Source organism: Cydia splendana, chromosome 2, assembly GCF_910591565.1.
Source record: "Cydia splendana chromosome 2, ilCydSple1.2, whole genome shotgun sequence".
NCBI lineage: Eukaryota > Metazoa > Arthropoda > Insecta > Lepidoptera > Tortricidae > Cydia > Cydia splendana.
In genome coordinates, this window is record NC_085961.1 from 30,845,795 (window position 1) to 30,872,393 (window position 26,599).

General features: G+C 39.5%; 2 protein-coding genes across 2 annotated transcripts; both read left to right on the forward strand.

Annotated features, from left to right (window-relative positions):
* The first annotated feature begins 1,736 nt into the window (after positions 1 to 1,736).
* LOC134806141 (histone H2A.V) lies at positions 1,737 to 4,390 on the forward strand. The gene is made up of 5 exons (XM_063779424.1): positions 1,737 to 1,887; positions 2,031 to 2,108; positions 2,286 to 2,399; positions 2,787 to 2,987; positions 3,809 to 4,390. The coding sequence occupies exons 1-4, from the start codon at positions 1,885 to 1,887 to the stop codon at positions 2,979 to 2,981; spliced, it is 390 nt and encodes a 129-aa protein (XP_063635494.1). The 5' UTR covers positions 1,737 to 1,884; the 3' UTR covers positions 2,982 to 2,987; positions 3,809 to 4,390.
* A 533-nt stretch (positions 4,391 to 4,923) lies between these two features.
* Positions 4,924 to 25,910, forward strand: LOC134806142 (splicing factor 1). The gene is made up of 16 exons (XM_063779425.1): positions 4,924 to 5,302; positions 5,454 to 5,549; positions 5,777 to 5,909; positions 6,846 to 7,053; positions 7,405 to 7,551; positions 8,865 to 8,940; positions 11,054 to 11,206; positions 12,129 to 12,300; positions 12,518 to 12,649; positions 13,090 to 13,341; positions 19,134 to 19,332; positions 20,492 to 20,575; positions 21,799 to 21,875; positions 22,732 to 22,789; positions 23,481 to 25,298; positions 25,561 to 25,910. The coding sequence occupies exons 1-15, from the start codon at positions 5,115 to 5,117 to the stop codon at positions 23,648 to 23,650; spliced, it is 2,145 nt and encodes a 714-aa protein (XP_063635495.1). The 5' UTR covers positions 4,924 to 5,114; the 3' UTR covers positions 23,651 to 25,298; positions 25,561 to 25,910.
* Positions 25,911 to 26,599: the final 689 nt, after the last annotated feature.

Consider the following 26,599-nt stretch of genomic DNA (forward strand, 5'->3'; position numbering starts at 1 on the left):
TCTTGCAGGCGGCGACCTACTTCCCGAGTTTTTAAAGTCTATGAAGTTAGGAAATACATATAGGAAATAGTGCAATTGGTATTGTCAGATCGTCACGGACTTTATGATCTATTTAGAGTTTACTTTACATTGGACACCTATACAGACAGTATTGAACACCCAATTTAGCTTGAACCCTGTCAAGTTGTTCAGTTCAATGAAAGTTCGTGACTGCACGCAGCCCTGACCCCTCCTTAGAATTGTATGCGAGTAGGTACCTATTTTTATATTTATTTCTTTTATCGGTAGATACCTATTTATGTAATCGAATAAGGATTATAAAAGAAGAATTATTAAATTTGTCTAATACTATTAGTGATTTTGCATACCTACAAAATCTAAAAAACTTCCAGTGTGAACTTTTACCGGGTAAAAGTCGCAAAAGTACAATAAACTGGATTGAAATATATAGGTAAGTGAAATTAAGCATGAAAATGAAATTAAATTTTCCAATATATATAGGTATAGGTACTACTGTTATGGCCGGTGACCATCCGGTGAGAGGATATTAGACCTTTATCCTTATCTAAAAAAAAAAGGTGCTGCTACTTATATATAATAGCTTACTTTTTCCTCGGTTGCAAACATCATCTACTCGGGTATTAATAATATTTGAGATTAAGTTTGTTTCATATCACCTTTATTTTTATATATATTGGGCAGAAACGTGCACATGTACATGTACATGGTATAATAATATACTCCGCCTGGTACTCCATTCCGAGATTCGCGTATGACCTAACTGACACGCGCCTACGTCATCATGCTGTTTACAGGTTCTCAAACTTTGAAATGTGGGAGAATTTTAACCAACGGTGAAAATTATTTTAACGGCATTAATTTTAAGTTATTCATGTAGAAACAGTAAAATAAAACAAATCTAATGTATTAAATTAAACTTTATTTATCTATACAAGACAAACGTTTAAAAAACTAATTCACAGTTGCACATTAATTACCAAGCTTACGACGTGAAAAGTTTGGAAAACACTGCGACTGCTGACACTGAGCGAGAAGGAAATAACAATTAACACGCGTTCGACAAGGATGACGGTCAGGGCATGAAGTTATCTAGATCCGAATTGTCAAATGTGCACAGCGCTATCCTGTGTTGCCAGTAGTATAAACAGAATTACCCGAAAGTCTGAAATTTCTTTCGTGAATCGGAAGATATTGCTAACGAGTAATTAAAAATGACGTGTTATTGTAAAATTTAAGCTAAAATACATATAAATGAAAATTATAAAATTATAAAGAAATATTTTAACTTATTAACCATAGGTATAATGTACCCATGTAACATGTTATGTTGAAATAAAGTGGCAATGTTATTGTGACGTAGGCCCGTGTCACTCTGGGAATGGAAGACCATGTTTTATTAGACCATGCACATGTATTTTTTTTTGTAAGGTAAATTCTCCATCCATCCACCCGCCATTTTATTTCCCACCCAAACCCAAACAATCGCGCGCGATGAACGCGGAGCTGTGCAAGGGTACCAACCCACATAAATAAATATGTTTTAATATATTGTGAAAAAGCTTTAAATAACATAATTTTTACAATTATCATACACGTAATGACACTCGGTATAATGTGTCATACAATCTTTTGATTAAATTATATTATAGAAATATTAACAAACAAAAAGATTTCTTAAAAACCAATAACCATTTCTGAACGAACATGTTTGGGAGTTATGCGTCACATCCGGTTACGTGTGGTTGGCTACATTGAGCGCATCGCTAGGCAGCGCTGCCATCTTTCTTTTTCCGTTATTAGTCGATTTGGCGCCTTCCTGTGTTGGTTGTTCTCGATTGTGGTGATTGTGTTACACGTTTCAAAATGGTGAGTTTTGCAAGATTTCGTGAAAATATGTCGACTTTGTGGTGATTTTGTTGTGTAATTCAGTGCATAATGGTGTTATCTAACTACTGGCGAAGTTTCAGCTTGATAGCACTTAATTTAATGGGTTTTTTCGTGAATTTTAGGCTGGTGGTAAAGCGGGCAAAGATTCTGGTAAAGCTAAGGCGAAAGCAGTATCCAGATCAGCGAGGGCTGGTCTTCAGGTATGTTGAATATATCTCTTAATTCATTTGATGATTTTTAAGCATAAATTCAAAGGTGATATCGTTATGACAAAATATTTTTCAATATTGAATAATACGCATGATCTTCTTTAGTATGGCGGCGATTCGTTTTGTACCAAGGAATCAATAGGAATTTACAATGACTTGTAATTTCAGTTCCCCGTTGGAAGAATTCATAGACATCTTAAAAATAGGACAACGAGTCATGGTCGTGTTGGAGCCACCGCCGCTGTATATTCTGCAGCCATCCTGGAATACTTGACCGCCGAGGTAAGCTATAAACCTACGCGACGCCTCTCTTGTCAATATGGCGGCTAGCGCTAAAGCGTAATTATAATACACAGAACTATCTAGAAAACCCATGCATAATATCCTTTTGAACCATGTTTTCATATGGGTTAAATTACAAAACATTAGAATGTATATTTTTTTGTTGACATTGTCATTATTCTAACCTCCTCAATTTTGGCGGGAAATGTTTGGGTTCTGTGAGGCAACAGTATTTGAATGTTTTAATACTATTTAAATGTATTTTTTTTTCTACGAACAGTTTAGGATTAACTACTTTAACTGTACTTTCCGTAGAAAAATAAAGCAAAAGGATAGTTTTACTTTACAGCCATCTAGATAACATTGTTTTAATGTTTTATTGTTTAGGTGTTGGAGTTGGCAGGGAATGCTTCTAAAGATCTGAAGGTGAAGCGTATCACTCCCCGGCATTTGCAACTGGCCATCAGAGGAGATGAGGAGTTGGACAGTCTCATCAAAGCAACAATTGCTGGCGGTGGTGTCATTCCTCATATACACAAATCTCTCATCGGCAAGAAAGGTGGACCTGGAGCTCCCGTCTAATTATAGGTAAGATGATTTTGAAAACTTAGTTGTTCATTTTATTATACCTAGTGGGCAAGATAACTTCATTCAATTACAATTGATTATGCCAGCATATTTGAAAGTATCATACTATAGTTATTTGTTTTACAAGGGGGCAAAGTTGTTGTTTAACCGCTCGTGCTAATATTGACACCCGAGCAAGCGAAAGATTCCAAAATTGAATCGGTTCGAAAAATGGAATCTTGAGTGTTGCGAGGGTTTCAAAGCATGAGGGTTAAACAAAATTTGCCCCCGAGTGAAACACAAAATTTTTCACCACACCAACCCGAAGCAAATATTAAATGTAAAATATCAAACAAAATCAAATCAAATCCAAATGAATGTTATTAAATATTTATCATCCAAAATCATCATTTAAAAGTCAATTCTACCAGCAAACAAGAAAACAACTCAAAATTTGCATTTGATTACTTTGCCTCACATGTGAATAAAATGCAACTTTGCTATCAGCTTTTGAAGTGCAAAGTAAGCCTTTCCGAGCTGGTGTGGTGAAAATTAAATTATCACATTCACTTTTCAATATCTACTACATGCATTGTTATCAAAGCAAAGGTGATGAAATTACAGTGCTTTGTTACATTTTGATTTTAAATAATTTACAAAATGTTTGGAACATGTTGTTTAAGTTTTTATTTTATACTGCTTATAGTACCTATAATGTTATGATCTAGGGTTTTTATATTATTTTTCGATATCATGATAGTACTCTTGTATTGTTTTCAAATTAAAAGCTCACTGATAGAATTCTGATACAGGAAATTAACATGCAATTTTTATATCTGCAGGTACTCACTCATATTAAAAGTTCATACTGCTGCATTTGACAAGACCGGACCTGAAGTCAACATTGTGAAAGCTCATCTCAACATTAAATTTTGCAACTAGTGATGTGGACAGTGGAGTGACTACTGAGAACTCTTGTTCCGGACTAAATAGCATAAGAATAGGATTAATTAGCATTAAGAAGATTTGAAATATGATTGTATTAGTAATTAAGTTTATCTTTCTGTTCATTCATGGACATTTTTTACTCTGGACAAATGTTGTGTTCAACTATTTTAAAATTAAAATTATTTGCAACCGGTTTCACATCTCTTAGTTTCCCATGAAAGCCTTGATCAGGGTGGAGCTGGTGCAATCTAATTTTAATACATCGACTGCAATTGTGAATTGAGTTTTATGTAAGCTCTAAGCTGTAAATGTTAATGTTCTGTAACAACTTGCTCTATAATTTTGTAAGGACATGATTGTATTAGATATAGCAAAAAATAAGACATTGTTCGAAATTGTAATTTTGGTATGATTGAACTGTTACAAGTTGTAAGAAATGCGTTTTGTTCTTTAAAATATATTGAGGAAGCACTAAATTTGTTTTTATCCTAATCCTTCAAAAAATATGGCTATTCACTAATCTCAGAAAGTGTCTGCAGTCTAGTCTAGTGATCTAGTGAAATTCTAGTCTAATAATTACAACCCCTTTCATACATTTTAATATAGAAGTCGGAGACTGGTCGAACGCGGGATTCTGCATGTGAACCTGCCATATTACTATTCAGTCTAACGCCGACTGTGCTTTTATAGAATATAAAGGAAGCGAAATATAGGTAACCTACTTCAATAGAATCACAAGCGTAGACAATGACTCTAAATTAGAATCTTCGGCTTAGTGGGAAAGTGGATATCTCGCGGTTATTATTGGTGATATGTTTCATTGTATAAGTTAACTTTTTGCATCATTTAATATTTTATGTTCAGTGTAATATTTTTTTTTTATATAATATACTAGAGCTTGAAATTTTTTGAATAATATGATATGGCTGAATAACTTAAAGTTCGTAGCTAGCCTAAAATATCGAAAAAAAAAAAATATTTGACAGCTCCAACGTCGCCATTTTACCTCTTAACTAAATTTCACCATTAAAATTGTTGATTGATTTGTTTTCCAGGGCATATTTATGCAACTACTGCCTTGCTAGTTGTTGTAGTGCTCTGAAGAACTTCACTGGGTGTTTTCAAGTAAATGAGGACCGTTGAAGTGGATTCGTGACTGTGAATTAGGTTAACTTTGTGCAGTGGTTGAGTAAAAGCATAATGAGTTCTCGGCATCGCGATAGGAGCCGTTCTCGATCTCGTGATCGCGAGCGGCACAAGGAGCGCGACCGGGAGAAGGGTCGAGACCGAGATCGGGACCGAGAGCGTGACCGGGATAAAGATCGAGACCGTGACCGCGATAGAGACCGCGGGCGGGACCGGGACAGGGACCGCCACCGCTCTAAGAGGTGAGGAGAAAGCTACATATGTTCCCAATATTTACTTCTGAAGCATGGTATTTTCTGCTATGAAGAACGATCTTGTCCTACTAAATTATGTATGTTGAAGGAACAGATTCACCTAATTTAGAAACATGAATATATTTATTGTATGTTTTAGAGACAAGGAGGACCGAGGCCGTAGCCGTGACAGGCACAAGGAAAAACGCCGAAGTCGGAGTCGGAGTCATAGTCGTGGACGGAAGTCCAAAGATAGGTTAGTAATTAATTATACTATGTGAGAACGGTCTCATACTTTCAAATCTTAATATTCTCTCGGCCATTAAACAAGACAATTTTAATAAATTATTTAGTGTGAAGAGTACTGTTTGTATCTGTAATGTCTGTATTACGGGTTATATGTATATCTATGAGTATAAGAATATTAGTCCCTGTCACATTTCCAAGGTTCAGAATTTGGCTTACCATGTTTTTTACATACAGGGATGGAACCATAGCCCTCCTGGACCAGATGGTGGGCACCACAACAAAGGCTACAGCACGGGCAGTGGCCGGCAATGGTGTGGCCAACCCTGCAGCGCATGCTGCCATCCTTGCTGCGGCAGCTGTTGCCCAGGTTTGTATTGTTAATGACAGCTGTACATTTTCAATTTTAAGATTAATTTGCAACTAACAATGTTGCAAAAAAAGTGACTTATAATGATATTGCAGAATAGTATAGTGCAGTGCAGCTGATACTGTTGAGAAAGGTTTCAAACTTTAAAATTTTTCTTAAAAAGCTAGTCTCTACTGCAGTTGTAGTGTGAAAACCAGTCTAATAGTGTTGTCAAATATTGCATTTCATTTTTCAGCATAATCAAAATGAATGCCAGGTAACAAAACATGTTCAAATTTCATTGTGAATTGTCTGTGTGAGTTATACACAATGTAAAACAATAACTTAATTTTTTTTAGAAGTATGTCAACTACATGGTAAGCTGTACTTTGCTACTTGTTTCAACTGTGACTATAATAAACTAATATCATCTACTATTTTCACAACTTTTAACAGTATTTCAGCATTTAACTATGCTGATAAAATGTTTTAAACTGTTAATGATATTTTTTTAATTTATCCTATCCTCGTAAGGCCCAAGGTCCTACCTAAAGTACTTATTCAGTTCGATGAAATTTAAATCATATCCAATTGGAACAGAGTTCCATTGGTTTTGTTTCATTAAATTTTTATACAAAGCAAAAAAAACTCTACTTTTTTTACAGTAAAGGTTCAAATTGCAAAGGCAAATATTGGATTTTTCATTGGTATGGCTGGGCCTTAGGCTAAAATAGCCTTATTTTGAAATGGAGTTTTTCATAATGTCATGAGTCTTGCAGTCTCAAGTCAAGTGCTCCAAACTAATGTCTTTTTTCACTCTTCTCCTTAATTATGAAAACATTTTGGTTTTCATTCAGTTGACTCAATAATTTTTTCATAAGCAATGGATACAACTGGTCTGGGATAAACGCTAAGATGAGAGAACTTTCCAAAGACTTGTCGAAAACGTGTTCGCAGACATTCGTGGCGCAGCGCCGCATGGCGGCCCCGGTGCAGCCGGCGGCGGCCGCAGCGGCGGCTCTATCCGCCGCCACCGCCATCCCGCCGCCGACCTCCGTGCAGCAGAAGCTCGAGCAGCTGCAGGCGCGCTCCGAGGGCAGATACAGGGACAAGTCCCAACCCCCACAGGACTACCACCCTGATGATGACACAGACGACGGCCAGGGTAACAATTGCATTTAGATGGGATATCATAATTCTATATTCATTATCAATGAAACATTAGGTTAATTATTTTAATCTTAATATAAACATAGGAAATTATATGTTGTTGATTGAACTCCTTGCTTCCCACAGATTCGATATGGGGTAAGCAAATAATATCATTTTTTTTTTAAAAGGTCAAGGTAATTTTTGGGCTGGCAATTTTAAACGGTCATAGGTTAAAAGTTTTTAGGGTGAATAAATACACACTATTAGTAGACGCGAAGTGTATCCACATAAATTTGGCCTATTTCTATTGATAAATTAGTGTGGTAGATTATATTGGTGGTGTGTGTGTGTGTGTGTGTGGTAGGTCCGCCGGGCGAGACGGCGGCGGAGCGGCGCGCGCGGCGGCGGCGCACGCGCTGGACGGGCGGCGCGCACGACAAGACCTTCATCCCCGGCCTGCCCACCGCGCTGCCCTCCACGCTCACCCCGCAGCAGGAGGAGCAGTATCTACGTGAGTATCTCATATACAATATACGTTATTACCTAGTTAGGTAGTTACGCTACTGTTGTGTTTTGCAACCGGGCTGTAATCTATTTTTTACAATGTGCTATTTAATTATTATTATGTCAAGGGAAGGAGGCAATTGCTGGCCAACTGGTAATGTGTATTTTTCGACGTAAATCGTGAACATGAAAAAATCGCGGGTGGTTGACAATGGGCTTCAGGGAATAATGGAATTTGTATACAACATTGTTGTTGCGTAAATCGAGGCTGCAACGTATTTAACTTACTAATTTTCAACTGACCTTTTTTTTAATTAACCGACCGAAGAAATACGCACTTCCTAAAATAAGGACAACTTTGTCCAGAAAAGGTAACTTTGTCAGATTTATACGATACATTGAGAAGAATATAGCTCTCTGTACGTATTGCGTGACGGTTGAACCAAAAGTTCAAAACCAACTATCGCACTTGTAGCTAAAATAGTGAAAAATAGAATATGGGCTGAGAAATTGTTTGATAAATGCAGATGATCCAGTTTTAATAACTGGACTAGTCTGCCAAGAATTGATATTTTTGTGGCTGTCCATAAATATGAGAAAATATGTGAAAACTGCATACATAAACTGGATCACATGCTAAATTTACTTGAAATTTATTGTACATATTTAATACATTGTCTGAGTTTTGAAATACCATGGTTTAAATTCTATAACATTTGAAATAAATGTAACTCAATTTCCAACAGAACTGTAAAGTGTCTTTTGGTTTTACCATCTACTATTGATAAAAAATTAGTCAATAAAAAATGTGCGCTTTGAGACTCAGACAATTTAATAATTGGTTTTATCTAATTTTAAATAACCAATATGACTCCCTACATGCTACATTGGTGATATTACTTATATTACTTTTTGATTATGATTTATCGACTATTGGTTTTAATGTATGTTCACTCTTTTGGGATCATACCGATTTTTTAATTTGCGGCATTTATTTAATTTTATTTACTACTGGAAGTAGTTTAGCGAAAAGGATCCATCCTCAACCATTTATCATTTTAATGAATTACTTTTCTTTTTGACAGAAAGTCCAAATGTGATGGACAGATTTTCGTTGGTCATTTTCCCTAAATGATGTCCATGTGCATTAATCCTAATCGTTTTGCATCAAAATTACTTTCATTTCAGCAATAATATTTTACAACGTGTCTTAAATCCCTATAATAATATAAGTTGGGTAAGTGTGGGTGGGTGCGGGGGGTATTTGGTCGTGTTCTAATGCGTCGGTTGCTCGCTGCGGGCTAATCCCTTCCCTTGCAGTGCAGCTGCAGATCGAGGAGGTGTCGCGGAAGCTGCGCTCGGGCGACCTGGGCATCCCGGCCAACATCGACGAGAGGTAATCTACTCCGGGCTGCCTGAGGCCAGCCGTATGGCGACGTCAGAGCTGCCGGCAGAGGCCGGCGCGAGAGGTTTAAGATATCTATTACTGTGTGGCTCGGAAGGCGGATTTGAGTTGCGGTTTTTGACGCAAACTATACATTGAGCTAGATGAAGCGAGCAACTTCCACACTATTAAAACCAAGCGTGACGTACAAGTTCAAGATGCGAAACTCCGTTTTTCGACTTTGGTTGAATTTTAATTAATTAGAGTACAATAAGGCGTTTCATATTGGTAAAACGATCTTATAGCGCGACTCAGTAATTATCGTAGCTGCGTCTAGTTCTATATATAGTCTGTGGTATTCACCTCTAAGATTTTCCTAACAATAGTTTTTCAAAGTAAGAAAAAAAAACAGTCCAAATAGTTAATTTATTTAATTTTACAGTACGATTATCATTATATGATTCGTGTTGTATTTCAAAAGATGATGCGAATAGGAGAAACAACGGTAATATGTTGGTAAACAATTCAGACTCCGTCCGCCTTCACTTCTAATGTTATATAATGAGATATAAATAATTTATTTTATTAAAATCCTTACATTTATATAATGAATCAGCCGCTCTGTTTTACAGGACAGTTAGTCAGCGACGCCCGCTATATCGTGATAAATATTTATATTCACAATTTAATGCAAACACAGGTGTACAAAAGGTTCACTTCCTGTGTCACGCTGTAAAGAACAGATCACTTTCTGAAAATAAGATTTAGGATCCCCATTTTCACCTATAAACCATTTTTATTTTGATTCAGACCAAAAAACAAAAATTACCCTTGTCCTTGTGTCTTGTAAGTCTCAAGGATTTTCGCCTTTATAACCGACTTTCAAACAGGAAGCTCAAACTACAAAACATTATATCAACTCAGGAAGAGAGATGGCGCTGTCATAAAATGTATTAACGAAATTTTATTTTTAAAGGATGTGTGTTCCTGCACCTTCCGCCGGGCCGAACCGATGACAATTATAACATTATACAGTTAATCTAAAGGCAACCTAATGGCTTGTCATGTTGCAGGTCCCGAACCTCGATTAATCCTAACGGTTCTTTTCAGCCACAGGAAATTAATCAATAACCCTAATCCAATTATTTTCAGGGCTAATATGAATAATGATTATATTGCAGGTTGCTAATCTATTCTTTCTCAGGGCGTTAGGGCGAGTTTAGGATAGCGTAGGGCGGGGTTTAAGGTGGAATCACACTCGCGGTCTAAAATTAAAAAAAAAATGTGGGTTGTCGTTGAATCGTTTCTTAAATTGATACTACCTTGTTATCAGATTTCAATATTTTTACAATCTTATGAGTAGAGTTTGGTCTGACTTTGAACCCTAAAACCTTATAGTCGACTTGTTTAGTTTAGAGAGTCCGGTCCTAATATAGCGTGCGTTAAATGTTGGTCCCTTATTGTCTAATCTATCATTGCCTACAATGAATACTACACTATGAAATTTATTCATTTTTAGTTGACCAGCCATTTATCGCTCGTTTATATAGATTTATAGTTTTTTAGTTTAATGACCAGACTCACGCATTGTTCACATGTGCACATAGATTAAATAAGTATATCAGGAATCAATGTTTTGAAAACAATTCACATGTAAAGTACTGGCGTCGGCAGGCGAATTGAGGCGAATGTTACACGCAACTACATAGAGTACTGATTGTAAAAAAAGTTGTGAATGAATGAATGCGAGTTAAGTTCACTATATGTGTCGAAGTCTAGTCAAAGGTCCCTTTTTGTCGCTTACCATAAGACCGAGATTTGCCTGTGTCTTTATACGAATAACCTGTCAAAGCGTCCTTATGGCAAGCGAAAAAGTTGGACTTTTTGCTTGGAAACAACACATATTTAAGCTAAATACGCTGAAGAAACTTTTTGGTAAATCTTATGCATCTTAGTGACCTCAACTCTGTTGTGCCTATTCAGTGATAATGATAATCATTGAATTGATAATGCACATTAACAAATATTAAAGTAAAGCCTCGTTGCGAAAACCAGTGTTCGTAATCTATGTGCACTTGTGCTGTGCGTGAGACGACGAACGTCGCTACATTCCCCTGTTCCCCAGGTCGCCATCCCCCGAGCCGATCTACTCGACGGACGGCAAGCGGCTGAACACCCGCGAGTACCGCACCAGGCGGAAGCTGGAGGAGGAGCGCCACCGGCTCGTCACCAGGATGCAGACCATCAACCCGGACTTCAAGCCCCCTCCGGACTACAAGTGAGTACATCACATAAGTCCCCCGAGCCGATCTACTCGACGGACGACAAGCGGCTGAACACCCGCGAGTACCGCACCAGGCGGAAGCTGGAGGAGGAGCGCCACCGGCTCGTCACCAGGATGCAGACCATCAACCCGGACTTCAAGCCCCCTCCGGACTACAAGTGAGTACATCACATAAGTCCCCCGAGCCGATCTACTCGACGGACGACAAGCGGCTGAACACCCGCGAGTACCGCACCAGGCGGAAGCTGGAGGAGGAGCGCCACCGGCTCGTCACCAGGATGCAGACCATCAACCCGGACTTCAAGCCCCCTCCGGACTACAAGTGAGTACATCACATAAGTCCCCCGAGCCGATCTACTCGACGGACGGCAAGCGGCTGAACACCCGCGAGTACCGCACCAGGCGGAAGCTGGAGGAGGAGCGCCACCGGCTCGTCACCAGGATGCAGACCATCAACCCGGACTTCAAGCCCCCTCCGGACTACAAGTGAGTCAAATCAAGAGGCCATTTGTGTCATATGAATTCTTCGCCTTGAGCATAAATTATCATACCTAACAAGAAAAATATATCATCTTGCAAACTACTATTAGTGAAATAGTGTACTTCAAAAGCCTGTAACCACCACGATTTGGCTCAATGAATCATGTAAAAATACGCAAGCATTATTAGCATTAATCTCCAACTCCACTTCGAAATATCATAAACCTCTGACGCCCAAGCGTTTTTGAATTTTCATTTTTTGTAAGAAATCGCCTATCTATGCGATATCGCGACGGGAAACAGTGTTGTGCGCCAATTTTCTGGCGATTATAGCTTACGATTATGCTACGTTTTTCGCTTTAATCGCCCTCGTATTATTGGAAACTTAACACAAAGCTGTAAGCTTAAAATAGTTTCGTTAAAAAACTTTTCGCAGGCCACCAATAATCCGCGTGCACGACAAAGTGATGATCCCTCAAGAGGAGCACCCCGACATCAACTTCGTGGGGCTCCTGATCGGGCCCCGAGGCAACACGCTCAAGGCCATGGAGAAAGAGACGGGCGCCAAGATCATCATCAGGGGCAAGGGATCGGTCAAGGAGGGCAAGGTAAAGTAGACCGTACTTCGTTTGTTGGAAGGTTTACTTCGTGAGCCTCCTGGTCTGATTCCGCTATGGCGAAGAAGACAGGCGTTAATATCAGCACCAGAGGCAGCACTTGCTTGTTGTTGTGAAATATCAATGTCAAATTAAGTTTTTTAATTTGATTTGGGCTTGTCAAGTTTCACATACGTTTATGAATAACGTTATGTATTGGTATTTGTAGGTCGGTCGCAAGGATGGGCAGCCACTGCCGGGCGAGGACGAGCCTCTTCACGCGTACATCACGGCTGCCAGCGCCGAGTGCGTCAAGAAGGCTCTTGATAAAATCAAGGAGGTTATTCGACAAGGCGTTGAGGTTAGTTATGCAAATGTGCACCTTATTTACAGAAAAAGGAATAGATTTAGACAGACTCTCTTGAAGATAATGAAATTTAGTTGACTCTCTTGAAGATAATGAAATTTAGTTTTTGGAAAATGGAAAAATTTTCAGCTTTAAGCATTTATTTCCTTAAGACTCGCATCCATTTCCTTGAGAGAGGAATATGATTTGATTTTGTATCTCAGATATTATAGATAGGTTGAATAATTTGGGGTAATTGAACTGTGATTTTAATATTAACCCTTTACCAGACTGACATTTCAAAAATGACAATCGAATATCAGACTTACTCATCGAAAATAGAACACATGTTTGAACTGCCGTATGTGGGAAATATATATCCCTTAGCCTGGTAAAGGGTTAACCAAACTTCTATTTTTAACGAGTGCATTTTCTAATGAGCATAATCTATCCAGGTTCCAGAAGGTCAGAACGACCTGCGGCGCATGCAGCTGCGCGAGCTCGCGCAACTCAACGGCACGCTGCGCGAGTCCGACGCGCCGCGCTGCGCCAACTGCTCCGCGCTCGACCACAAGACCTGGCTGTGTCCGGACAAGCCCAACGTGACGTCGGCGGTGGTGTGCTCCGCCTGCGGAGGCGCCGGCCATATCGCGAGGGACTGTCGAGCCAGGCGGCCCGGACATACACCAACCTCCATGCCTAACAAGGTGGGTGTCTCTCTCTGTGGTCGTTCCCTCATGACTGAGGATCGTGGTCATCGGTGGATGTGGATGCTCCACACCTGGTCTTTATGATCTGCCTCCAACGGTGCCTGTTCATCGCGTCTCTGACAACCGAGCAAAAGTTGGTTGAGGATGGGGCCCCTTTTAATTGATCGCTCCATCTTGTTGGAGATCGTCCTCGGCTTCGTTTGCCCTCCGTGTTTCCAACAATGATCAGCTTTTCAAGGCTTTCATCTCCTCATTATGTGGCCGAAGTAGGACAGTATGCGCTGCTGGCAGACTGTGGATAGGCGAGTTCGGACACGAAGCTGTGAAAGGATCGATACATTGGTGCGCATGGCGGTCCAAGGTATCCTCAACATACGCCTCCAGCACCACATCTCGAATGCATCGATCCTTTGCCTTTCTCGGGCTCGTATCGTCCACGTTTCCACGCCATACAGAAATATGGGGAATACTAGAGCGCGTACTAGGCGGGTCTTGGTGGTGATGGTTATACCTCTCTTCTTCCAGATGACATTCAGTCTGGTCATCGCGTCCTTAGCCATACCAATACGCCTCTTTATCTCAGGTACGCAGTCGCCATCATCGTAGATCAGGGCGCCCAAATAGACATAGTGGTCCACGATATCAACCCCAGGGATGATGTTATTTATTCTAGTCAGTTTTTTGGCACGGTCTACTACCATTAGCTTCGTCTTGCTCCTGTTTACTGCGAGACGCATTCCATCGCTCTCCGTCTCGAGTCTCTGAAACAGCTCCTGCATATCTTCCACAGACGTCGCTAAAAGGACCGTGTCATCGGCATATCTGAGGTTTGATATCCGCTTTCCTCCTATGGGAAACCCCTTGTCCCAATTTTCCAGTACCTTCCGGATGATACACTCGCCATATATGTTGAAAAGGGCTGGGGACAGGATGCAGCCCTGCCGCACTCCCATCTATATATAGTTCCTAAACTGACCATGTGGCGCTAGTAGTACGATGGTGGATGTTCGGTCGTACACGTTTACTTACCGGTGTCGTTCGATATAACATATTCATTATTCACGAAAGTCTTCTTGTTTTTCTCATATCGCCAAGTCAAAACACCTGGCGGCTCGGTCCAGACGAGCCTAATGTGACGTCAGCGGTGGGGTGTTCCGCCGGCGGAGGCGCACCGCGGAGACCACATGTAACACTTGTTGTTATTATAAATAAATAAAATAAAATAAAAAAACCTTTTATTTCCCGTAACAGTACTAATAATTTATAAATTTGTTTCATTAGAGACTAACTAATAAAGAAAAGTATATATATATATATATATGTATTTAAATCTAATAGTTTTTTTTTTTTGTCCTCTCTCTGTTTATTTTTTTATTTATTGGGATCCCTTTGGCAGGGTATAGGTCTCCTCCAATTTCTTCCACTTATCTCTGTTGTGTGCCACTTTAAGCCAGTTGTTTCCTGCTACCGTTTTTATTTCGTCCTCCCAGCGCTGCTGAGGTCGTCCCACGCTTCGTTTTCCATAAGGACCGGTCCATTTGGTACATATGAGGGTCCAGCGCTGGTCAGTGTACCTGGCTACGTGGCCGGCCCATCGCCATTTCAATTTGAGCGCTTGTTGTAGAGCATCGGTCAATTTAGTTTTTTCCCTGATCTTTTGGCTTTTGACTTTGTGGATTCTTCTTAAGTTTAGAATGCTTCTCTCCATCGCCCTTTGGCACGATGTTATTTTATTTTTTATGTTGTTTGTGTAAGTCCAAGTTTGGGAGCCATATGTCAAGCATGGAAGAATACATGTGTCCATGACAGTTTTCTTCATATGGAGATTATAGTTGCCTTTCAATATTTCTTTATTTGCCCAGTATTTGTTCCAGCTGGATTTGATTCGTCTGTTTATTTCATCCGCGTTGTTTGTTTTAGAGAACGATATTTCCTTCCCTAAATATATGTAGTGGTCGACGTATTCTAGTTCGGTGTTGTCTAGCATGATTTTTTTCTTAGTACTGTTTGTCATTATCTTAGTTTTATTTAAATTCATGAGTAGGCCTGCTTTTATACTTGCTGTGTTTAATTGATGTATCATGTTTTCTAAATCGTGATGATTTTCTGCTAGGACTGCGATATCGTCAGCGAATCTTAGGTGGTTAAGACGAGTGTTTCCAATTTTAATGCCCTCAGTTTCCCAGTTAAGCTCGGCGAAAACACTTTGCAGGACAGCTATGAAGATTTTAGGGGATAATGGATCGCCTTGTCTGACGCCTCTGTCTATTTTGATCTCGTCGCCTCTAACTTCCAGTTTTACTCTACTTGTGTTGTTTGAGTAGAGGTTTTTTAGGACTGTAGTGATTGTTGGGCTTACATTGCACTTGTGTAGAGCGTCCCAGATGCAGCTATGGTGGATGCTGTCAAATGCCTTCGTGTAATCGATGAAACAGATGTATAAGCTTCTATTGAACTCGCCAAACTTTTCTATTATTTGTGTCATCGAGTGGATATGATCCATAGTCGAGAAACCGGGGCGGAATCCAGCTTGCTCTACTGGCTGCATGTCGTCTATTTGAGGGCTGATTTTGTCGTGTATGATAGATGCGAACAGCTTGTATACGCTGGATAGTAAGCTTATCGGACGGTAGTTGGCAATGTCTAAAGGGTTTCCTTTTTTATATAGCAGAATAATGTCTGAATCATGCCACTGTTTTGGAACCTTCCCGGTGTTGAGTACCGTGTTGAATATATGTGTCAACGGTTTGATAAGTACCGGTGCTCCTATTTTCAGCGCCTCATTTGTTAAGCCGTCAGGTCCAGGGCTCTTATCGCTTTTCAATTTCTTGACATGCTTCAATACTTCGTCCTCGTGTAAATGGATAGTCTCGGAAGAGCGCGTTTCTGGTACGTTGATCACAGTTGCCGCTGGTGTTGAGTCGCCAAGTTTTTTGGAGTATAGGTCTGCGTAGAATGTCGTCGCGGTTGAGATGACGTCTTTTCTCGATTTTGTTTCACTCGAATCTCTACTTAAACTCTGTATCCAGTCCTTGTGTGTACTTAGATGTTTATATCCTTTTTTGGCGCTTCTGTAATGCTTTAAGCTTGTTTCGATTGTTTTTTGTTTGTGAAGATTGTAGTCATTTCTTATCGCCTTGCTACATTTTTTGAAAACATTTGACAGCTCTTTTTTCTGGTCTTGAGTTTTGTTTTTGACTTTTAGCAGTTCACTGCGTCTATGTATTAGGAGTTTAGTCGATTCCCCGAAAAAATGATAGCATTTGTTTTCATCTTTGCTCGTGTTTCGCTGTTTTAAACTGGTTTTGATGCAGAGTTCTAACGAGTCATAGGTCGCTTGTATGTTGTTTTTTTCGCAGATTGGTATGGCGTTGATGCTTGTTTCGAGGTTGTAAAGGTATGATTTTATGTCGTCTTCCGTTTTCAGTGATGAACTTGAGGTTTTAAAGTGTTTTCTGCATTTTTTCATGGTTTTGATGGCTAATGTTGCTCTTACTATTCGATGGTCGCTTGGAAACTCTACATTGTTGAGTACCTCTATGTTAGTGATGTGTTTGGGAGAGTTTGACAAAATGTAGTCTATTTCGTTCTTCGTATTTGTGTCCGGTGATATCCAAGTCCACTTTCTACTTGGTTTCTTTTTAAAAAAAGTATTCATAACGGAAAGTTTGTACTCGTATGCATATTCAACAAGTCTTTCTCCTCGTTTATTCCTTTTCCCGTAGCCATATTTTCCAATTATTAAACTTTCATTGCTTTGAGATTGTCCCACTTTGGCGTTAAAATCTCCCATTACCAAGATGTTTTTAAAACCTTCCGAGAGTGCGTGAGCTTTTCGTAGAGTTTGGTAGAATGTTTCGATTTCTTCTTCGCTGGAATCTTGTGTTGGGGCATAAGCTTGAATTATTGCCAAGCTTGTATGGTCAAAGTTTAGATGTAGTAGAGCGCACCTCTCTGATAGGCCGCTGAACTGTACTATATTTTCCTTGTATTCTTTCTTGACAAGGAATCCCACGCCATGCAGTCCGGGAGTTTCGCCCACGTAACAAAATATATGGTCTTTATATTCCTCTATTTTGCATCCCATTCTTCTTACTTCGGCTAAGCCAAGTACATCGATGTTAATGTTTCGGATAGCGTATATTAATTCGCAGTACTTTTCGGTGATAGAGAGTGATCTGGCATTATAGGTGGCTATTTTAAGGTATTGATTAGTATTTTTTCCTTTTATTGGAGGGTTGTGGTCATATTCTTCCACGGTGACCAACCGGCTTGGAAGATGTGTATTTTTATTGGTTGTCGAGTTTTCTGTATAATCCGTGTGAGAGAGGGGCGGTGATTGCTATAAAACAATGTTTGTGCTGTCTTGTTTTGGTGTGTTGGCTGGGTTCCTGGGGACTAAATAGTTCAGCATGCCTGGTTTGACAATTCCCTCGGATAGGCTAGATGTCCTCTTAAGCGGCTCTTGAGTCTTGTTTTTCTTGCTAGCCTGTACTTTGGGTTCTTCTTGGGATGATACGTTACTTTCAGGTGACAGTGAGAGCATCCTTTTATTGTTGTTTGTAGAGTTCGGGTTCTTGCTGCGTATAACGAGTTTGTCGTATTTAATTGTGGCTGAGTTTCCCTTCTCTTTCTCGATGCGCAATTGCTCTTGTAACTGTTTTCTTTTTTCTAGGACGTTCTGTGGGTAGTCCTCTTTTATATAATACGCGGTGTCGTTCAAAACCCTCCTTTGTTTGTACAAGTTTATTTTGAGACCTAAGGTCGAAAAAGTGGCGATTATTGGCCGAGCTTTTTCTCCTTTTTTTCCAATTCTCCTGGCCTCCTGAATATCCCTACACTCAAGCTGTATTGAGAAATATTCCTTAATGAAGTCCATCAAGATACTTTCCAGGCCAGAATAAGAAGTTTCTGTTTCTTCGAGTCCAAAAAAGACTATGTTTCTCTGTCTGGATTGTTTTTCTAAGAAATATAATCTTTTATCTTGGTTATCTAACTGCTCTTTTAAGTTGTCATATTTTCTTTCCAGAGTCTTGAACTTCTCATCTAGTATACTATTCATATTTAGAGTTACTTGTTCCGTCACACTTTCTCCAGTTTTTAAAATAGTATTTTTCTGTTCAGCAAGTTCATTTTGGATATTCCGAAGTGCGTTCAAAACTTCCTCCATGGTTTATTGCAAGTACTTTAAGCTTTCCGAAATGAAAAAGAATACGTTTCGATACCTGATCGTTTATTTTGGTGCTAATGACGCCCTCTTGTGATTATTTTGAACTGCGTACAGTAGTGGTTGACTTCAATGGTCGTTGATCTACACGTTCGATATCTAACAATTTAGTGCACGCCGATGTCAATAGATGGCGCTGATATACATACAATTTCTGGAGCAGTCGTTCTAATTTGCAAAGTCATGCAATAGATTAAGTTGTTTTTATTAAATTGTCCAATAAATCATTTAGCACTTGTTTGGTAAATAACTCGTTTCACTTTTATTTGCTAGTTCGCTTCTTTTTTTCACGGCAAAACGTATAGAAGTTCCAAAACGGAGTAATTATTGTACTGGTGTAATTTTTCACTGTTTTTTGGTGTTTCACTGATTTTTAAGCTTTGTCCACAATGTATGTTATGAATTAACTGTTTATCTTTCCACTTTTCTTCGTTTTAGTTCTTTATACGCACTTTTTCCATTTTTAAATCGTTGAAGTATACGGAGACGAAGTAAACAATGGCACAGTAGCGCCCTTGTTGTTATTAGTAGTTATCAATTAACATTGTTTGTCCATTCCCAGGCTAAGATCGACGAAGAGTACATGTCTCTGATGGCGGAGTTGGGCGAGGCGCCGCCGCCCGGCAGCAACCACAGCGGGGGCGGGGGAGGCGGAGGGGGAGGGGGAGGAGGGGGAGGAGGCAACAACGCTCGACGGTTCGGCGGCGGCCTGTTCCAGCAGGCGCCGCCCCAGCGCGCGCTATGCGCTCCGCCGCCACAAGGTACCAGGCTTCGTCCAGACATTGTCCTGCACGATTTTTTGCAGTATACGTTTTAACGGATAAATAGTGGCACATACTTTGTGCATAGAACCATTCACACGGCGTTTGTACTGCAAAAAACGTACATTGTTTATACGTTTAAACGGATACTCACCGGACTTGTCAAGCAAATCGAATGAACTTTAACGTATTCGGTTTGCAGTGGCGAGTAGTATAGTTCTGTTTGATTCACACGACACGATTTTATGCGTTTTTTATCGAACAAACTTCTATAGTACCCTTCGAGCAACACCGGCTTCCGACACATCGGAAGGGAGGGGCCCAAGCGATATCTCACCGTACAAATCTTTCTGCCATTTTTCGCGGGGGGAAAGGTGCACACAGTCGCACTTCTCACACACTTACATACAAAATCCAATCTGTAATGACGACACAAATACATAGAAAATGACACACGTCAAAGACAAATCTTGCAAACCTCGATCTCTTTTTGTGTACGGACGAGTGACAAGTGTCACAACACGCACACTAACACATTTTCGTTGAAGTATGTTATTGTATTCTGAGAGATGAGAAGTCGGATTTGTCGCTCGACCGATCCGCAATTTGTACATGAGACTAAAATATAATAATTGTGTTTGAATGTAATTAAACGTATGATATGTAAAAAAAATATTACATGTGAAATGTAACACTTTCTTTTTGTAAATTTGATGTCCCCGACCTCTTTTTATTACAAAAAACCGAGCAATCAGGCATTTTTGTGCAGCAGTGTTCACGCGCGCGTCTAGACTCGGTCTAGTGAAAAATCCAAGTGCAACTAGTTTTATTACCCGCGCTAGATTAGATTGACGCGCTAATCTTGTACCTCGGCAGAGGGGAAATAGTGCGAATGCCGCCTCCCTTCCGTGTTGCTCGAAGATAGTACCAGTTTGTTGCCCATAAAAAATGTGCTTTAAAAGAATTGAGAAATCTAGAGTTGAGATATTAGAAGCTTCTAAAACAAAAATGCTTATGTTCATGTGACATCCTTTACAAACATTTTGACAAAAAGGATTCCAACTTGCAATATATTTTTATCTCTAATTTAATTTTTTACTTCTTGTATATATTTTTTTCTCTAATTTTATTTTTTACTATGATTACTTGTTGTTGACAGGCAACATCCCGCCGTCGCTGCCGCCGCCGCCGACCGCGTACCCGCCGCCGCCGCCGCCGCCGCCGCACGCCGCGCCGTGGCTCGGTAATTGTTTTTGAAGTGAAAACTTCTTTAGCGGCGCTGAGCACTTTTTGAGGTGGGGAAAAAATGATAAACTCGGGACAGCGTAACGCGTAACGCGAAGGCGTCTCTCCTCTCTTTCTACCGCAGGGCGAAAATGTATGCCTGAGCCGGCTGTTTCATGTAGGCGGCGCAGGGCCCTTGCGTGACTTATGTCATGTGTGACGGACAATGTTATTCACCAAAGAACTTTAGTCATAACGTATCATAATCAGGTCAATTATTTATTTATATTAAGCAATAAAGCTCAATGTTCTAATCTTGTACGGGCTGAAATACGAGGATCTCACAGTTACATTCTAACTTTATATCACTCCAATATAATTCAATAAAGTCTCATCTTGATGAAATCGCTAATAAAAGTGAACTCTAGTACTGGTGAATAAAACTCAAAATATCATGACCAAATATATTTAGATGCGAGGTCTGCAAGGTAACTTTACAATTTCTATTCGAATTTTAAACAATTAATGCTACAAATTTAAGTTCACTGGCCAGCAATTTCGGAACTAAAGTTTTTCAATAGAAAGGAGGATGGGTCAATTATACATAGTGCTGCAAACATTTTGGACTAGTTATTGAGTTTTCACTTCTGTCGGCACTCCCGGAGTGCAACCCTTTGTTTTTTTTTTATTCTATCAAGACGGCTAGCACACGACTCGTGAGATTACGATAAATTTATATCAAGTTCAAAATAAATACAAAGTGAGTTCAAGCCGCACCCAAGCACTCAACATATTTTTTCCACGTTTTAGGGTTCCGTACCCAAAGGGTAAAACGGGACCCTATTACTAAGAGTCCGCTGTCCGTCCGTCCGTCTGTCACCAGGCTGTATCTCGCGAACCGTGATAGCTAGACAGTTGAAATTTTCACAGATGATGTATTTCTGTTGCCGCTATAACAAAAAATACTAAAAAGTACGGAACCCTCGGTGGGCGAGTCCGACTCGCACTTTCGCGCTGTCCGGTTTTTATTTATTTCTAAGCCAAACCTAGAACTTGCATCTTTTATGTGGCTTGCATTCTCTTCCACTGATGTGCAGCTGCCAGAGGCGTGCTGGATCTAATCTTATAGAAAATTAATTAGAGGGTTTCGTTGTTCTCGAAATCATTAAAACCATTGAATGTGTCTCTTAGTCCATATTGTACGAAATGGTTCTGAAGTCATGAATGTTTCGTGGTGCGCAGGCGTGGCCAGCAACCAGCCGCCGCCGCCGGGCCTGCCGCCCGCCTTCCCGCCGCCGCCGCCGCCGCAGCACCACCAGGTACAACACTATCTCAAAATGCACACAAAAACTAAATGACCAATATATTCCACTTGCAGATTTTTAAAACGTACTGAGTTCAATTCCAAGAGGGAGGATGTTCTGTATACTGCTGTGGCTTTTTATGTATGTTTTCCGATTATTCCGAGCCCCACGGTCTGATTTGATTAATTATTTAACAACAAACCGCCTTTGAGGTTGAGTCACAAATATGTTTACATTTTGAACACAGCTTACTATTTGAAGTATACTTACTCACTTAATTCTTTCATTATGATATTCTTGCTTTACAGAATTATTATGATTTCGATTTTTCTTTCTAAAGGTAATTCTAAGATTTACTGGTTGTTTTCCATACGAATTATAAATATCTATAGCCTAGTCAAAATCCTTTTATTTTACTTTAAACTTGTTAAAACAAAATTTTATCTATTTATATTACATATTTTATTAATGATAAGGTTTATTTTAAGAGCCCATCAACGTGCACACTAGCGCCACTGCTAAATAATCGTGATTATTTAAACTTAACCATAGATATTTAAAAAAGGGGGCCGCTACGTATTGTATTTTGTATTTAAGTACCTTTTGAATACATCAAACTAGTTTTAATGTTGCTGGATTCGTCGATCTATGCGTCCCAAAGTTAAAACGGCCGTTTTTGTTTTGAGTTCATAGATCAACAAAATAAAAACTAGTTTGATGTATTCAAAAGGTTCTTAAATAGAAAATACGGTACGTAGCGCCCCCCTTTTTTCTTTACCTATCGTTAAATTTAAATAATCACGATTATTTAGCAGTGGCGCTAGTGTGCACGTTGATGGGCTCTTAATACTTGATGAGTTTCCGCCCGCAGGGTGACAAGATGGGTCCTGGCCCCATGCAACACATGGCGCCGCCGCCGCCACCACCTGGTAACTAACATTTTACTTATACTATTTGCCTTATCATTTTACTTGTACAGTTCATTTTATCATTTGGAAACATTATTTTAGGATTACCCCCACATCCGGCTATCCTGCATTGTGTCCGTTTCTGAACCAGCTAGTTTTTATAAATTATTTTTTTTACTTTTTTAAATATACTCATAAATACTAATATTGATTTTACATATATTACAGTAGAAAAGTAAATGTTTAACACGCTAAGCGCCACTTGCACCATCCCACTAACCCGGGATTAACCGGTTAAACCGGTAATCCAGTGTCAAATTGTACTGGTAACCATGGTAACTCCAGGTTTAATCGGTTAACCCCCGGGTTATCGAATGGTGCAAGTGGCCCTAACTGTCTCAATTTGAATTGTCAATTTTACGGCTTTGTAATAAGAGGCTCGTCGTGTCAGTCAAAAACTATAAGTTACTTTCCTGTAATTTGAGTAAATCACGAACAAGGACATATGTTAGTAGTAGTGTCAAACATTGGTTTGACAGCTGAACTAGATGGTGTCGGACGATATTATACGTGTTCCAAAAAGTAGATTATTGGACGTTAGCGTTTCGCAACTTATTTATAGTATAATATAATTGACTTATTTGGTGTACATTGTTTTGGTGTACCAAGTATACAAAGAAAATATTGAAATTGAGTATTATTCGTCCCGCAGGTATGATGGGCATCCCCCCGCCGGGCATGGTTGGGCCGCCGCCGGGCTCGGGGGGGTGGCGCGGCGGGGTGGGGGTGGGGGTGGGGGGGTACAACCCGCCGCCGTGGGGCGCGCCGCCGCCGCCCTTCCTCGCGCCGCCGCCGCCGCCGCCTCCCGCCAACCACGATTAATGTCGTCACATCACTACGTATAGACCACGGTGTTGTCGACTTGCCAACTTACCTACATGCTAAAATTCGGTGGTTGCATTAAACCGTCTGTCTCCGTTAAAACGATTGCTAAATTTTACTATATAAAAGTTCACAGCTAAGGCTAAGTGACGTTGTTCAAGTGACGTTGGTCGGTTGTAAGTTGTGCAATTGGCCCTAAATCTAGCAACTATTGAAGACGCGTCTTCAATTTCCAACTTGGAAATAAATGACATGCTCTGCGAGTATATTACTCGCCATTTGATGTATCGGGAAGCCTATCTACTCACAAATATCTGAACACGGCTCTATTGTTAGAGCCTTTAAGTATCCTCTGCCTTGGTTAGCAACTGTAAAATAATTCAGTCCCTACACCCCATCTAAAATACACATATATGCACACTTTTATCACATATAACGGTATTTCAAATCCCAAACTTAACAAGGAATTCTAAATTAAAATCTAAACGTAACGAAGTATTCAAACTCCTTAAACGCAATAAAGAAATTGCTATAAATGCAATGTAAACCACATATGTAATATAAAGTTGAAGCAATACGGCCCGTCCAGTGTAGTACGCCGCTAGACCCACCTTTAGGGATATAAGTCTTTAAGTTCACTCGCATAGTGACTTTTCGATAGGAATTATGTTTATTAACATATTGAACCTAGATTTTATGTTTTAATATTATAATTTATCCATATATTGCAACTTAAAAAAAAACTATTGGTGGTTTTATAATTTGACCAGCGAGCGAATTATGGTCCTGATTACAGTGAATGCTTGATAATAAGTTTTTCTTTCAATCGCGCAGTATAAAAAATAACTTCACTCGTCATGAGTAAATAAATAGATACAGACTGAAAAAAAACATATTTCACCACACCAGCGGCTTACTTTGCACTTCAAAAACTCATAGCAATTGCTATCAGTAATTCACATGTGAGGCAAAGTAATCAAATGCAAATTTTGAGTTGTTTTCTTATATGTTTGCTGGTAGAATTGACTTTTAAATGATGATTTTGGATGATAAATATTTAATACGTTTAATAACATTCATTTGGATTTGATTTGGTTTGATTTTATTTGGTATTTTACAATGGGGTTGGCAACTGTCAAAGGTTTGCATAGGTGGCGCCATCATAGCTTGCCCCTTTTTCTATGAGATTTGGCTTAAAGGGCTGGCATCCAGTGTATTAAAAAAACAAAAATTTTACACAATTATAGGGATTGACAGGGCAAGCTATGATGGCGCCATCTGCTAAAAACTTCCACCGGCCAACCCCATTAATATTTGCTTCGGGTTGGTGTGGTGAAAAATTTTGTGTTTCACTTGGGGGCAAATTTTGTTTAACCCTCGTGCTTTGAAACCTCGCAACGCTCAAGTTTCCATTTTTCGAACCATTTGCTACGCTCGTGGTTAAATTTTGGAATCTTTCGCTTGCTCGGGTATCAATATTAGCACGAGCGGTTAAACAAAAACTTTGCCCCCTTGTAAAACAAATAACTATTGTTGGGTGATGTCGCCTTGTTTGACTCTCGGGATGCCAAGAAGGCCTATGTAGCCGTGCCCTCAGCGTTGCTCAAATGTTCATGACGTGTGGCGTTCAGAGGGTTAAGAATGTTAGGTGAACGGGTCTCTATTGTTTCCCAAATAGTTTTAAGTCATAATGTATTGTTTGTCCGAATTTTCGTTAGTCATAATTGTTTTTTCTCAGAAACGCGTCACTTCAGGATTGCCATAAAACAAACCTAACCTAACCTAACTTATCTACAGAATAACCTTATGAAAATCCTGAAAACTTAACGGTTTCAGTTTATGACTAACGATAATATGACAAACAATACATTATGACTTTAAAACTTTATGGGAAACAAAGGGACCCCTAGGTGAACTCGAGTAATCATTTTGCCGATGTACTTGCTAAAATGAGATGAGAAAACTATTGAAGAGTCCGTCTAAGACAGTCTAAGTTAATTGCTTGAAAGTGACAAAGTGTGGAAATGCCTCTATAAATGTAGTGGCACTCCGTTGTCACTGCAGTATTTGTGCAGTTAGCTTGGTACGCCTCTGTGTAGAATCTAATCGATACATTGCCGGATAAGTGGCACTATGATTCGAAGATTTAGTAATAATGTATTTACCCATTGATTTGACACGTTCTATCACAACTATGAAATGGTATGACAAATAAGTATGTATAAAATTGGTATATTAATAAATAGATATGATAAATAAAGTAATTGTTTTATTTCTTAGCGAGTGCTATACCTACATAATGTACATATATGTATTAAAATATAACTACCTATTTTGTATAGCTTCGCCATGTTTGTCACTTAGTCCGTATGTTACTTTGGTACGACACTGGTGCAACTATTTGGGGACCTAGCCAAGTGACATTCGCTTACATTGCCTCGCCCGCTTAGCAACTTCTGCTGCTGACTGGAAGTGGTACGGCCTTTATTAGGGTTTATTTATTGGCTACAGATGTTAATAAGCTGGTTCAAAGATTTCAGAACAGACACATTTTAGGATTTATTCACTTTTTATTATATAATTGTTCGCGTCGTATTACATTAACTAAATTAAATAAACATGTCGGGTGGCTGAGTGGCACATCGATGTAAATGCGTCAATAATATCTACACACTTAGCTCCTACGATATGAGATTAGTTAGACACGAGCGCAGCCCAAAAGGATACTTCTTTCTTCCTTTTAAATTCTATCAAATTCATACAAAAATCTCAATACAAAAAGTGTATGGGAAGTACAGATTTTTCGCAAAAACATACAAAATATTAATTAATAATCTCATTAGATAGCGTCAATCTAATTCATTGCAATATACCACCGATGCTATAGAATGGCAACCGCAGTACATTTTTTGTAGCTCGAAAAAACGCTCAGTGTCTCGGCCGTCATAC